General features: G+C 38.4%; 1 protein-coding gene across 31 annotated transcripts in view; it reads left to right on the plus strand.

Annotated features, from left to right (window-relative positions):
- Para (paralytic) overlaps positions 1-14,485 on the plus strand; it is a 32,654-nt gene that overhangs the window by 1,314 nt on the left and 16,855 nt on the right. For 14 of the 31 annotated variants that reach the window (XM_064135294.1, XM_064135291.1, XM_064135298.1 and 11 more), the window contains exons 2-15: positions 4,341-4,416; positions 4,847-5,366; positions 5,852-6,026; positions 7,400-7,432; positions 8,650-8,805; positions 8,936-9,141; positions 9,600-9,728; positions 10,719-10,810; positions 11,051-11,263; positions 11,406-11,466; positions 11,538-11,847; positions 11,996-12,274; positions 13,299-13,355; positions 13,665-14,102. In XM_064135294.1, coding sequence (XP_063991364.1) covers positions 5,883-6,026; positions 7,400-7,432; positions 8,650-8,805; positions 8,936-9,141; positions 9,600-9,728; positions 10,719-10,810; positions 11,051-11,263; positions 11,406-11,466; positions 11,538-11,847; positions 11,996-12,274; positions 13,299-13,355; positions 13,665-14,102 — 2,118 coding nt within the window. In that variant the 5' untranslated portion in view covers positions 4,341-4,416; positions 4,847-5,366; positions 5,852-5,882. Of the gene's footprint in view, positions 1-4,340; positions 4,421-4,846; positions 5,367-5,851; positions 6,027-7,399; positions 7,433-8,649; positions 8,806-8,935; positions 9,142-9,599; positions 9,729-10,718; positions 10,811-11,050; positions 11,264-11,405; positions 11,467-11,537; positions 11,848-11,995; positions 12,275-13,298; positions 13,356-13,664; positions 14,103-14,485 lie in introns of all 31 variants that reach the window. The other 17 variants (XM_064135317.1, XM_064135299.1, XM_064135312.1 and 14 more) reach the window with 4 other exon arrangements.

Raw genomic sequence — 14,485 nt, forward strand, 5'->3', positions numbered from 1 at the left:
TTCCTTCTTTCAGTTGGGTTTCGGTTTAGTTGGGGTATTGATTTAGATGGGATGGGTTTAAATGGGAATTCTATTGTTGTTGGGGATGGGTGGGTGGGAGGGGAGGGTAACGTATGGTGAGCATCGTTGGGTTATAACTTCTATCGATGGGTATAAATGTAGAATGACTGCTAACAATTTTTTTTTACGAGACAAGAGTCGTGAATATTTCCGGAAATTATTCTACCCACGAACTACATTAATTCTTCCTGATTTTGTCATTTATCTTGGAGAGGGGGCGTTTTATGAGAAAATTTATCAGGACATTATTTGTAGAGGACTAAATTTCCAATGGAAAATCTTCAGTGATATTTATCCCTCCGATCACGCGTTACCATGTTAATCGCGTGTCAAGTAAAATCCAAATTTTATTCAACTACATTTGACCATTTTCTCACTTGATTTAAAATTTACCCAGAAATAAACGTGTCTGAATATCATGAGAACTCGGGTAAAATGTAATTTGGTCAAGGTACGAATGAATCGTTATATCGAGCCTCGCATCACCCCCCCCCCCCCCACTACCCATATTCTTTCACACGAAGTAGTGCAGGTCGAGTTCCAGGAAGACCTGCGGTCTGGTCATTGAACGACATGAACCACTGCGCCAACATTTCCCACCCCAAACCAATTATCATTATAAGCCTACTCCCCCTCTCTCCACCCCCACCACACCAAAATATATCGAATTAACTCATTCACCCGGCCCTCCCTCATCCAGCTCCATCATCCTCGACTACCCCTCAGCCTCTTCACCTGCTCTACAACTCTAACAAAATAATTAAAATATCAAAGAGCTCTGTCACAACGTAACGTATTGGTCTCTCTCTATCCCTCTCTCTTTGAGGAGAATGACGCGGTGAGAGGCCAAGGCTGCGCGCGGCTTTGTGTCAAGTATGCGATGACATTATGTGTTTCACGGAAGATACAGGAAACACTGGGAGAGGGTAGCAGGGGGGTTGGAAAATGCTTGAAAATTGCTCAGGGGGTTTTATAATCGTGAAAGAGACGGTATATGTGTTATTTTCTCCGCTTGGTAACGAGAGCACATTTTCATGCTATCAGGCTTATTGATTTCAACGTAAAAGAGAGTGGGAGAGGGGGGGGAAGGGGAGAGGGAGAGGGTGATCTAATGGGGAAGACAATTTTGTTTAATTATTGGAGATAATTTTTTTTTTTGATTTACGAATCTCTCGAATCTCTCGCTCCCTAACGCGACCAAAAGAAACAAAATCTTTTTAGTTTTAGGGATGAATCAATATTATTTGGATGGAAAAGGGGCGGGGGTGGGCGGTGATCTCAGGGGAAAGGAAAATTCAGTAGATTATTGATGATAAAAATTGAATAATAATTTTTCTCATTAATTTAGTCGGCTCGTTGAGTAAATTCCAACTCCCCATGATTAATCGTATTTTTATTTAATATTTTCAACGAATCAATAGAACTTAAACAACTTGTTAAGTTTCTGATTAGTAATTCTTCATGTAAATTATACTGTTTTGATTGTACACGGTGGCAACAAGAGTAACGAAGCAATAGCAGGTCAGTAGGACGTCGGGTGGCCCTTAGTCGAAGACTCGAGTGAGGAACTATGAAAATTGAAGGGGGTAGTGGAGGGGGAGGGAGGGAGGGGGGGGGGAATAAGTGAGTTGGTTTTTGTTACGCATGCGCACTGGTTGACACACATGACCCCGCAATGGGATAGCGAAGGGGATCGGGGTCGGCATGAGGCAGCCAGCGTGCCTCTACCCAACTATAACCAACCCCCTCGATCTATCTCTCTTCCTCTTTCACTGAAATCACCCTCACCACCTGGCCAACGTCACGCCACACCATGCCGCAACGTTTCCTTCTTCCCTCCCTCCAATAGCTACTCTACTCCCCTTGAATATCTTTTTTTTTTTTTCTCTTTCAACCCTCTCCCTTGGAATTTTTACCCTCATCGGAGGCCTAATCAGCTGGATGATTGAAGCTCATCGATACCGGGGGGCTATTGTCATTCGATTGACCTTGTACTTGAATAATTTTTTCATCCAACTTTTCAATTCTTGATTGGGGGGGGGGGGGTAGCAATGGTTTGGGGGTGATAACGGTCACTCGAGGGGTGAATAATTTTGCCGTTTTTCTATTCATTAAATTTGTTCAGGAATTTTTTTTTTTTCTTTTCCTTTCCACGAAATGCCTGCATGTATGTGTGTGCGGGATGTCCGGGGGGGGGGAGGGGGAGGGGTTGAAAAAAAAAAAGGGGGTGAAATGGCCATGCGGATAGAGCATGAAACTGGGTCAAACTGGTATTTATATTTTCGCTTGCGTTCAGACAGGAAAATAATGTATCGAATGGAGGATATGATGACCATCAATTTGTCATCACGTGATCATTAATTTTTATTTTTTTCTCTCATTTCGGTGAATTTCCACTGCAGCTCATTTTTATACACTAGAATTATTTATTTGTATTATTCATACAGAAGGTCAGGGATTATCGAGCTGAAGTGCTTTCTCAGCAGTGAAAAAGAAAGAAAAAAGAAATTATTAGCTCACAAATAGTTACAGAATTGATGTTTCCGGGGGGAAGGGGGGCTTTGGACGCTAGAGTGAGGGTGGACGGGGGGGGGAAGAGGGGCGCCTATGGTAACAGGTATACGTGGACTCTAGCTAAATATGGATGGATATGGAGTTTATTGTTGGGGGTGAATTGAGTGGAGGTTAGAAAGAAGTGGAAAGGAAGTTTGTTGAGGTGAAAAGAGTGCTCGACCGCAGGCTTCCGCAGCCCCCAGGCTTTCGACGATAGTTGGCCGAAGCGCCGGCGCCATTTGAAAATTCTTCATCATTCCTTGGCATTCCTCATCCTTTCAGGAGGCTAGCCAAGCCCTTGTACCAGTCCACTTTCTTTTTTATTTTTTTTTTTAAGTTAAATGGAGCGGATAATTCCTTTGTGTGGATTCTGTCATCTGAAAGTGCTTTTTATCTCACATTTGTTGACATAATTCACTGAATGTTTTTCACAGCCAGATAATCGAGATAAAATCGAGATAATTTCATTGTCTCGAATGATGAAGATCGTGAATCGATTGAATCAACAACTGGGGGCAGTTGATGTTCATTGTTCGGGTGGAATTCATGAGCTCAATAACAACGAACATCGATTTGCTCATTTGGGTGTTGATTCAATGATCCCGTCAAACGCTTTCTGTTATTCCCTTCCACGAGGTCGCGCACCGCAGTGGCGCCGTCTATTGGCCAAGATGGCGAGTGTCTAACCTTTTACCACGGATTCGATATAATTATTCCCCTGAAAAACATCCAATGTTAGTCGCCTTTGAACGACCGACCTCGTTGAAATGAAAAATAAATCGGTTTAAGGGACGCTGTCAAATAAAAATTCGCATGTTAAATATGGACGATGTCATTCATTCAATTCCACTCCAATTCCAGCGAGACAACACGACTCCCCTCTCGATCATTAACCTGATCCTTCTTCTCACCCTTAGTAAATCTCTCTTAACAAGAAAGTAAACCCTCTTTTCATCAACTATCGATCCACCCACTAATGACGATCAAATTTTTACCGACCCCTTCACTATTCCCCCATTAATTCATAAATTGTCCCGTTGATATGGACCTCTCGCCCTAATTTTTCTTACTCAATTGTTGTTGATATTGAATCAGATGACTCGCTGGATTATTTATCGTATGTTAAATAAAAAAAATTAACATTATTCGAGCTTGTGTGACATGGCTGAAGGGAGGCCAGTTAGAAATCGGCTGGCACGTTTCCTCTTTGCGATCGATATTGTTGCAAAACGGTTAAAGGCACTGGGGGGTTGGGGGGGGGGGGTGGTTGAACGAGGGGCAGAGGGGATTGGTTTATGTGGAATTGCAGTTGAAGTCTCTTGCCGCCGGGCAGTCTGACTCGTGAGGGACTTTAGTCGACTTTAGTCTGAGGGTTAAAACCTATATAAGTGGTACATGTGTGTGTCTGGTAATTTTTATGTATCTGTGAATGTATACGTGTGTAGAGGGGTAGAAGGGATGTGTTCACCTACTTTTGCCATTGACACGCGATAGCCCAATCGCGGCTAGTTGTTGGCGGGTAAAACGCGACGTCAACTTTGGAATCCATTACGAAAAAGTCGAATAACAATGCTTCAGGCAAATGATACATTCGCTTTAATGCTCATGCATTATACTCCCCCCTTTTTTTATAATTTACCTTGTCATTAGATTAGGATATATATTTTTTTGTAGGTTTTTTTAGGTTTTTTTAATGGATTTTTTCGTGACTGCTGGATTGTTTTCAGAGGGGTGTAATTTCGAGGACAAACGGCTATGATAATCAAGATAGAGGATTGAGAATACTCATCGCTTCATGTATACGTATGTATGTCAACGATTGATCGTTATATTTGTTATTGGTGAATTGGGGAGGGTCATTTGTCGATGTACTTCCTGAGTTGGGGTATTTTTTGATGGCTGTCGTTGGGGGGAATTTTGAAGATGTTCATCACATCTCATCACTTCATACGATAAATCCTGTGGTTATTTCAAAGAAGAGTGATGTTGCGGGAAGGAAAAAATGTCGAAGGGCTTATTTGTAGGCCATAAAAATTGCTCAGAATAAAATTCCATCAAACTTTTTTTTTTTTCACCCCTCCCCGGTAGAAACTCATCATTCGTGATAATCCCCTCCCTAAAATCACACATCATCAATCAATGACATGGGGATGATGGATTACAGATGGCAGATGCCACTGGTGAGGGATAATTTTTGATGTTTTAATGATTAAGAAAAATTTTTTTTTCACAGATGAAATTGGAATTAACAAGAAAATGTTCACCGGGGGGACAAGAATGTCCCCCGGGGTATTACATGCAAATGCCCTTTCTTAATAAATTGTGTCCCAAGTCGGACATGAAATATCTTGGTACACGTTGGACTGGCCCCAACATACCACGCACTGCCGCAGCGCGTACATTACTGATCGTCGCTATTTCACCAAATAACAAGAATTACGGGTGTTACGAATATAATATTAAAACGAGAGTTATAAATGATAAATGGACAGAGGTGAAAAGACGGAGTGGTACGAGCGGCAACTACACACGTGATAAAATAACGTGGAGAAAATTGGTGATAAAGCCGCACTTATCCGTCCGATCCTACAACAATTATTTGTACACACAAGCCCATTCAAAATTCAAGTATCACATTGGCAGTGATATACGATTATATCGATTGAAATTAAACAACTTTCATCAGCAATTTAATTGTACATCATCTGGAAAACACAGACGTCATTTCAGGAAGTGTTAGCACCTACCGCAAGGTAATGTCATTATTTATTTATTTATTTAATTTAAATGAACAAAGGATTTTTTCCCTCACTATATTCAAGTGCCCCATCCATTGCAATCAGCGATTAATTATTCATATCAGATAATCTACGGAGACATCTGATTGGAAATTACATTCCAGTGATTTTTAATCGTTGATAAATTCGGGAGAAAAAATTTTTGATGTCTTCACTTTCCCTTGGGCTCTGGGTTGTTCCGATCTACCCTGGTAGAGAAAACCTATTGCATTATTTTTGGCAACAGTTTAATGGCCAGATTGCGTGCTCAATTTAATTAGATGGGATTTTATGGGCAATGGCCCGAGTGAAAATAGCCGATAGATTCGAGTCAGGAAGTCATCCGCCCAGTTATCTGATACCACCATCATGAAAATGACACTGATCGGGTTTCCGGGTGCATTTGACTATTCAAATACTATCTCAATTATATTATAACAATTATTATTATTATTTTTTAGGAAGGTGCCTTGGTTGCGCGCAGCGTAGACAATGTCCGACGATTATTCCTCCTTATCAGAAGAACGAAGTTTGTTCCGTCCGTTCACGCGGGAATCCCTGGCTGCTATCGAGACTCGCATTGCCGAAGAACTTGCCAAGCAGAAGGAGCTTGAAGCTAAAAGAGCACAAGGCGAGGTGCGTAACTCAATTTGAAAGAATTTAAAAAAAAAAAGACAAAATTAATCATCACAGTTTGATTTGTTATATTATTTGTGTTGTAATATTGTTGTTTTACGTTTATTGGAGAAATCTGATTAGACGCACGATGATATGAAAGTGAGGGGCGGATTAGAATATTTATTTAGAGTCATTTGACCAGCGCTTGAAGAGGCGAAATGAATTAAACAATTTCTCTCGCATATTGGGAGAGTTGAACTTGCGGTGTTTCTGAGCTGAATTATTTACAAATCGATGGAAAAAGCTTGTAAAATCTAAGCGGCCGTGCTGAGTTAATGCTAGACCTATACCTGTGTGTACAAGGTACCTGTTTCCAGGTTACAAAAAAAAAAAAATTGCTTTTTTTTTTCTCTTGTAAACTACCTCCACCTCGCAATTCGCCTATATTGCCTACAATGCGCCGCTGGCATATCTGGAGTAACAGATTTTTCAGTAAATTCGTTATACGCCCCATAAAAATATATCATACACGGTAATAAAGAATACCAGGAACAGACATTGCTATGTACATTTATATCAGTACTCATGTACATGATGAAAATACTGATTTCAATAAATCGCGTTTACCTACCATGACATCAATATCATCAGCTGTAACAGTGTTGGGTGTATTGCTTGAACGTATTTTATTTATAAATTTTGTTGTAAAATTAGCTGTAGCTTCGATAATCGAGTCATCATACCGATATCTCAGTGTTATAAATAATAATAAAAATAACAATTTTGTATCATAAACAATATCTTAATCGCGTGCGAAAGCTCGATGTATGTAGTGTCATTAATGTTGTGCCTGTCTTCTATCTCGTATCTTCTACTACTACTTTCAATCTTCCGCCCCCATTTTTTCAAACAATTATTTGTGACAAAATACTCTCGAAAACAATTTACCTAATTAAACGTGACAGAGTGAGTAATAAATAAGTCACGTGTACAATTGTATAGTTTTTTTATGTTATCTATATTCATGTTTTTCACAAACGTGCACTCGACGCTCCCATTACTCAAGTTAAAACCCCGTAGTTCTAGTACTAGAGAATTATATTAATGAGAAAGAAGTTATTGATGAATTAGATGAAAGTCTCTTTGAACTCACTAATTTTCAAATTTTGACATTTAGGGGTCGGATATAATTCTGTCTGAACGTTGTCTGGATTATTTTACGTTTGATTAATTTAATTACAAAGATGTAAAAAAATCAAGCGAAATCCAATCAAGATATCATTAAGATGGGATTATACTCGTACCTTGATTATTTTTAAATCTCAATCTCTCTTCCTACTATGTATGTTCTGTATGTGTGTAACTCTTTTTTCCCCATTGTGCAATTACAGGGTGGTTATGGACGGAAGAAAAAGAAAAAAGAAGTAAGATGTTGCATCATGACAAGTAATATCAGTTAATCACACGATTTATTTTTTATCTCTATCAATTAAATTATCCTTTCACAGCATATTATATTAATTTACTAGTGACTTATCATAGATATAATAAACAATGAAGTGATAGAGAGCTCGTTATTACCTTTAGTCATTAGTACAATACACTATTATTGACAAATACAGTGATTATGATGACAATGATATTACACTTTATGATACTCGCAATTCTGATTGAGATGTTGGCTTTTTTTGCTCACTCATTCTCATCCCGGTATTTCCCATGCTTGGTGATCTTGCTGATTGATGATGGGAGCATGGGAGGTGCCGGAGGGACTCATGAAAAATGTGCAGTGCAACCTTTACGCATAATGCTTTAACAATGAATGTCTACACAAATGCGCTTTATTAGTCCTAGTTCAGCCAAAATGAAACGAGACCAGTCACACAATAATCGATGATTATCGGTGGCTGCTGGTATTGATAATACCGTGTCCATATGTAATATTGGATTCATTTTAGCGATGCACGCGCAAATAAGACTCCACGAAGATAATCTGGTACACAATACACAAATTTAATTATGAAATTGTTTTCATAGAACACCATTGGACATATTTAGCTACCATCCACTGAGAAAAAATTTTTTTTTCAGTACGACATATTGTTTTGTTGAAAATTGTTTGACACTTGATAAAAAATTTTTTCTCAGTGTAGATTGACTGAATTTTTATTTTTATTTAGAGCAGGCAATATAGCTGATAATAAAAGCGAAATAATGATGAATTGAAAATATCGGTTCACACATTTTGTTGTGATAAGACACGTATTGACAGTACAGCTTTGTTGAAGGACAGCATTCGGGAAAGGAAATTGACGCTAATCAATATGATCAACTATCTAGATGAAAAAAATTCCTGTTAATGTGATTTTCAGGTTTGAAATGACAAGTCGAGATGCAAATGAATAAGTTATTTATTTCCCAAATTTTAAACACAGTTAAGCATGTCAATTGTCGTTTCATATTTGCAAAAAATCGTAATAATTGCATTTATAATTATAACGGAATTAGGAAACAGTCAGTCCAGATGTTTATAATGTGTACATAGAATAGTGATGAAGTTTGATTGTTTCGTGGTGGGGTGGGGGAGCGGGGGGGTGATAATTTGGTGTGGTAATTTTAATTATTCTATCGTACTTCGCAGACCCGTTATGACGACGAAGACGAGGATGAGGGTCCACAGCCAGATCCGATGTTTGAACAAGGGGCGCCAATTCCAGTCCGACTGCACAACGAATTTCCCCCTGAGCTGGCCTCCACGCCCCTTGAAGACATCGATACCTTTTATCATAATCAAAGGGTAATATTGCATTATCAATGAATCCATTCTAACAATAACGATAACAGCCACAATTTAATTGAATGAAATCGATTTATTTCTGAAGTTTTTTGAACGTACACCAATTGATACCCGAATATTGATATTTTAGACGTTCGTGGTCATCAGCAAGGGGAAGGACATATTCAGATTCTCGGCGACGGATGCGCTATGGTTCCTCGATCCATTCAATCCAATACGACGGGTGGCCATTTATATCCTGGTCCACCCGCTCTTTTCCCTATTCATCATCACCACTATTTTGGTTAACTGCATACTCATGATTATGCCAACCACGCCCACCATCGAGTCAACCGAGTACGTAATTTTTTATCCACCGAACCCTGTCCAATCATCCACCAATCCACCCCATGAATTACTAGAATCACCAGTTTCAAGATGACAAGATGCAGTACAACCCTGCGAATATCCAACAAATTTTCTTAAATGAATAGTTGATGCTGACTGTTATTATTTAATTAGTAAACTGCATTTAATAGAATACAATAATCGAATAATCAACGTAAATGATTCAAGTACACTAGGTAATTCGTGACATAGTTAATGATTTTGGTAAGTTTTGGAAAGAAAACATATAGAGATGATAGTTTAGATGATTAACAGATAAAACAACTGAATCCATTGAAGTAGAAAATATTGAAACTATTAAAATTGCTATAAATGTTTAACTATAATTATTTACGACTAGTGGGTTATTATAAAGTGTACAATATTATTTATTGTCGAGCTGTTAATGTTTATTTATGTGTTTTCAGAGTGTTATTTACGGGCATCTACACATTTGAGTCCGCCGTTAAGGTGATGGCGAGGGGTTTCATTCTGCAGCCTTTTACCTATCTTAGAGATGCATGGAATTGGCTCGACTTCGTAGTTATAGCTTTAGCGTGAGTAGTTAAAACAATCATTGAATATTAATTATTAACCGATAAATTCATCAACGAGAGTGATAAAAAAAAAATCGTGCTAATATTTACTCGAGAGCAAACTTTATTATATCACCAAAATGTGCTGAGTGATAGATCCCTCTATTCATTGTATTTTGTAATGATTTTCTGTAATAGTCTATTTGGAGTTGATCGAGTGAGACCATTGACTATTGTATAACACACTCAGAGCCAATGAAAACTCGAACTATTATAGGTCATCAATTAGGTCAAACGTTTAATTGAAATTCTAGAGTTGTTTCTTAGTATGAAGTTCATTATTCACTATAAGTTTATAGTTCGGAGATAGACAAACATTCTATCTTTGATTGTGATTATCGGGTGAAGATTATGCCTTTATGGCATTACTGTACAACATCTAGGCTAAGTCCCATAAAATAGTGGTAGTCAATCGGTATTTAAAATATCAGATAACATTAGTTGGCCAACTCTCGTCCTACAGATGACAATTTGATATTAGAATAGTCAGGACATGTTTAAATGGTCCATTGTTTATTGATTGTAGAATTAGTTTGATCATTGGGTTATTCAATGTTGATAGAAATAATTACCATGAATCATTAATAAGTCAAGATTAATTAGAGTTTAATTTCGTTGGAAAGTGGTGGGATGATCGATCAACAATTTTCGGTATTGAATTCACCTCCATCACTTCCCAACGGAATTATTATACATACATATATATATACATATATCTATTTATACATTGTGCATGAGAAATTGAGATTTATGAGAATTCAGTAATAAGTTATCATGACGCGGTAGGTTATAGGTAGTTGATAGTTGTAATTTAATCATTAATGAATTAATATCTCATTTCAGTTTATTGAATTTTTTGGTTTTCATTGAATTTGATTTATTCGTTATAAACGTTTATTTAATATGATTTTGTATAACTGTAATGTGTGTGACGTTCGGGGTGTATTGCAGTTATGTGACGATGGGCATAGATCTAGGCAACCTTGCCGCTCTCAGGACATTTCGAGTCCTCCGAGCCTTGAAGACTGTCGCTATTGTACCAGGTATGCTTAGAGTATTGATTCAGCGTAGTACACTGATGACATAATCATAGATTTGACATTTAGCGCAATTATTCGATGCCTGTTAACAATGTGCAGATGATTAACATGAAACAATTTACAATCGTTAAAATGAAATTATTTAAATTATTCATTAAAATGATTTGTGAATGCGTTGGGATGAGATATGTCTGGGAATAATTGTCAGCAGAACATATTTATAATATTTCAATAATTGTTTAGGTCTCAAAACCATTGTCGGCGCTGTGATAGAGTCAGTTAAAAATCTGCGCGATGTGATAATCTTAACAATGTTCTCCCTGTCCGTCTTTGCGTTGATGGGCCTCCAGATTTACATGGGGGTTTTGACGCAAAAGTGTATAAAGAATTTTCCGGAGGACGGATCCTGGGGCAATCTTACCGGTGAAAATTGGGAGAGATTCAACAAAAATTCAAGTGAGTTCGAGCCATGACTAACAAAATGGCGAAATATTTTTTACAAATATCTTTAAAATTATTCAATTTTATTTGTCAAATAATCTACAATATTTTGCAATTAATTGCAAGATTTTATCATTGACTTCTCGAAAATTTTTAGCAAATTGGTACGTCGATGACAATGGGAACATGCCGTTATGTGGAAATTCCTCCGGTGCAGGGTGATTATTGAATAATGAATTTTCATTTAATCACAATTAAACATCATCTGAAATGATAAATTCAATTTCAGAATGTGTGCACCCGGTTATATATGTTTGCAAGGATACGGTGGTAATCCAAACTACGGATACACGAGTTTCGATACATTTGGCTGGGCCCTCTTGTCTGCCTTTCGGTTGATGACTCAGGATTACTGGGAGAATCTCTATCAACTTGTATTGAGATCAGCTGGACCATGGCACATGCTGTTCTTCATTGTTATCATATTCCTTGGTTCATTCTATCTAGTGAATTTGATTCTCGCTATTGTCGCCATGTCGTACGATGAGTTGCAGAAAAAAGCAGAAGAGGAAGAGGCAGCTGAAGAAGAAGCCATAAGAGTAAGTGCTCTTTATCACTTATAAAATTGATAAATCATTAACCAAGTCAATGATTTGGTGTCTCTCGTTGAAAAGAACTTTGGTACCAGGTCGTTCTAGAGGATTAGTGTCTTCTGGAGACATACTAATCATTATTATTCATATTCAGGAAGCCGAGGAGGCGGCATTGGCACGAGAGAACAAGATAGCGGCGCAGGCTGCCGCAAGAGAAGCTGCAGCTGCTCAAGCTGCTGCTGATGCCATTGTCAAGTCACCATCGGACTTTTCGTGCCACAGTTACGAACTATTTGTTGGCCAGGAGAAGGGTAATGATGACAACAATAAGGAGAGAATGAGCATACGCTCGGTGGAATCAATAAGCGAATATCGAGTCAGGCCCATCAACAACAATCACAGCGCCGCAGCCAAAGTTCGTAAAGTCAGCGCTGTGAGTATTCCAAATTAATGTTTGAATCATTGTATGAATCATTGGTGTTCATTATAAAATGCCCAGTTGTAATTGATGAATTATTTTTACGAGTGTCTTGTGATGAATGGGCTCGTGTTTTTCGATTTTATCTGTTTGATTGAATTGTAATTCATTGTGGCGGCTGCTTTGGTGTGAACAGATAACCAAAATTTTTTTTTTTTCGATATTCATGATTCATTCGGATATGATTATCGTGGAGTCACGACACTCATTCAGCTTCTTGATTTACCGTTTCAGTAGGGGAGTTATGAATTAGGGGATTATTTAGAGAGATAATGGTTGGGTGAGAAAATGGCAGAGGATGTTTTTTTAGGAAGAATCGAGCTCTGACGAAGAAAATTACAAGTAGATGGATTTTTGTAGGTGAATACGTCCTTGGATTTTTGTCTAGAATTTTCTAGTTGTCTGTGAGGACCTCTTCCTAAAACGATCCACATAATAAAATCATAAACGTATCCACGTGGAAATGGGATACAATTTTCTTGTACCACAAGTCGTTACCCAGATAATGTGACAATTAGCAATCTAGATGAGCTGGGTTAATCATCCCAACCGACCTACAATTTCATCCTTAATTAACTCAGGTGTAAATGATTTTCGCATGACTATGATTTCAGTGGTAAATGTGGCATGAACTGAACCAATGGGTGTTGCATGAACCACATTAGACTTCGGTTTTACTGATACAATGTCGATGATTGAAGTGCAAATGATTACGATTATGCGTTACTCCCTTGCAGGCAAAATCATAACAATTCCTAATAGTCTCGGAAAATCTCGACAATCCATTTAGTCTCAACTATTCAATCAATTAATTGTACAATCAACATCTACTCGTACAAAACAATCAGAACAGACAACAATCACTTCAGTTAAAAAACTACATGTGCTTCTGCAAGTGGTGCCTTCTATCGATGTAAAGCTAGTTGACTCTCCAATCGTATGGTAGTCGATACCTTTTCTTGTATTTTTTTTTCTCAAGGTCTCTCGCGCCCTTAACGGCCAGTTTACATGTGCCTACCGGGAAAATCTGAGGAAGGTACGTGATGGGCTGTCAGCTCCAACCGTACGTAATCTACCACTAGGTCAAAACCAAGAGATTCGATCAATGTGAATGAAAATTAATTGAATCAATTGATTGATTACCGGACGACTGATTCTCCCAAAAAAAAAAAAATAACAAACTTGACACTCACGACTTCCTGTTCCTCCCATTGTCCCCAAATGATTGGATCAATTGTCCGTCGAGAGCCTGTCTTGGGCAGACCACATGGTCTGGTGAACAAGCGAGGCATTCAGCTAATTCATTAGTATTGTACTGACAATGATACTGATGATTTAATTACAGGCAAGCCTTAGCCTGCCAGGCTCACCATTCAATCTCCGAAGAGGTAGTCGTGGAAGCCATCAATTTACCATTCGCAATGGCCGGGGTAGATTCGTTGGTTCATCTGGTGGCGATAGAAAGCCACTTGTACTGTCTACATACCTAGATGCCCAAGAACACTTGCCTTATGCAGACGATTCAAATGCTGTCACACCAATGTCCGAGGAAAATGGAACGATCGTTATACCGGTCCATTATCCAAGTCTTGGATCACGTCATTCGTCCTATACGTCACATGCCTCAAGATTATCATATACGTCCCATGGCGATCTGTTGAGCGGTATCGCCAATGCTGGTAAACAAATGACCAAGGAGAGCAGACTTCGGAGTAGATCTGCTAGACAGGGCAATGGTCACACACCCGAGCCAATGCAGAATCAGAAGCTACAGCATCATCATGTAAGATCGTAGTCGTATTATTGAAATTATTGGAATTAATCAGGGCCATTGACTCATGAAACAATACAATTTGAGGAAAAAAACAACGACCAACTGACTTGACTGACCTAGTCTTTTGTGCACCAGACAAGTAGCTAATTCTCACGTCATTGCACCGAGTGCTATTATCAGGATAATCTATTCTGTTAACAGTCAATTACGTGGTAATGATGTAGAAGATGCGTAGGTTCAGGGGAAAATGTCATAGTTTTCAACAAAAAAGTTACCCCGACAGAAATAAGTCCTGAGTTGATAAGATTGAATCAATACCCTCGATTCTTCCATTCAAAAATTGAATAAATGAATAGTTAATCCCATTGTAACTTCTATTAAAATCCTCGTGA

This window comes from Diachasmimorpha longicaudata, chromosome 16 (genome assembly GCF_034640455.1).
Source record: "Diachasmimorpha longicaudata isolate KC_UGA_2023 chromosome 16, iyDiaLong2, whole genome shotgun sequence".
NCBI classification, from domain to species: domain Eukaryota; kingdom Metazoa; phylum Arthropoda; class Insecta; order Hymenoptera; family Braconidae; genus Diachasmimorpha; species Diachasmimorpha longicaudata.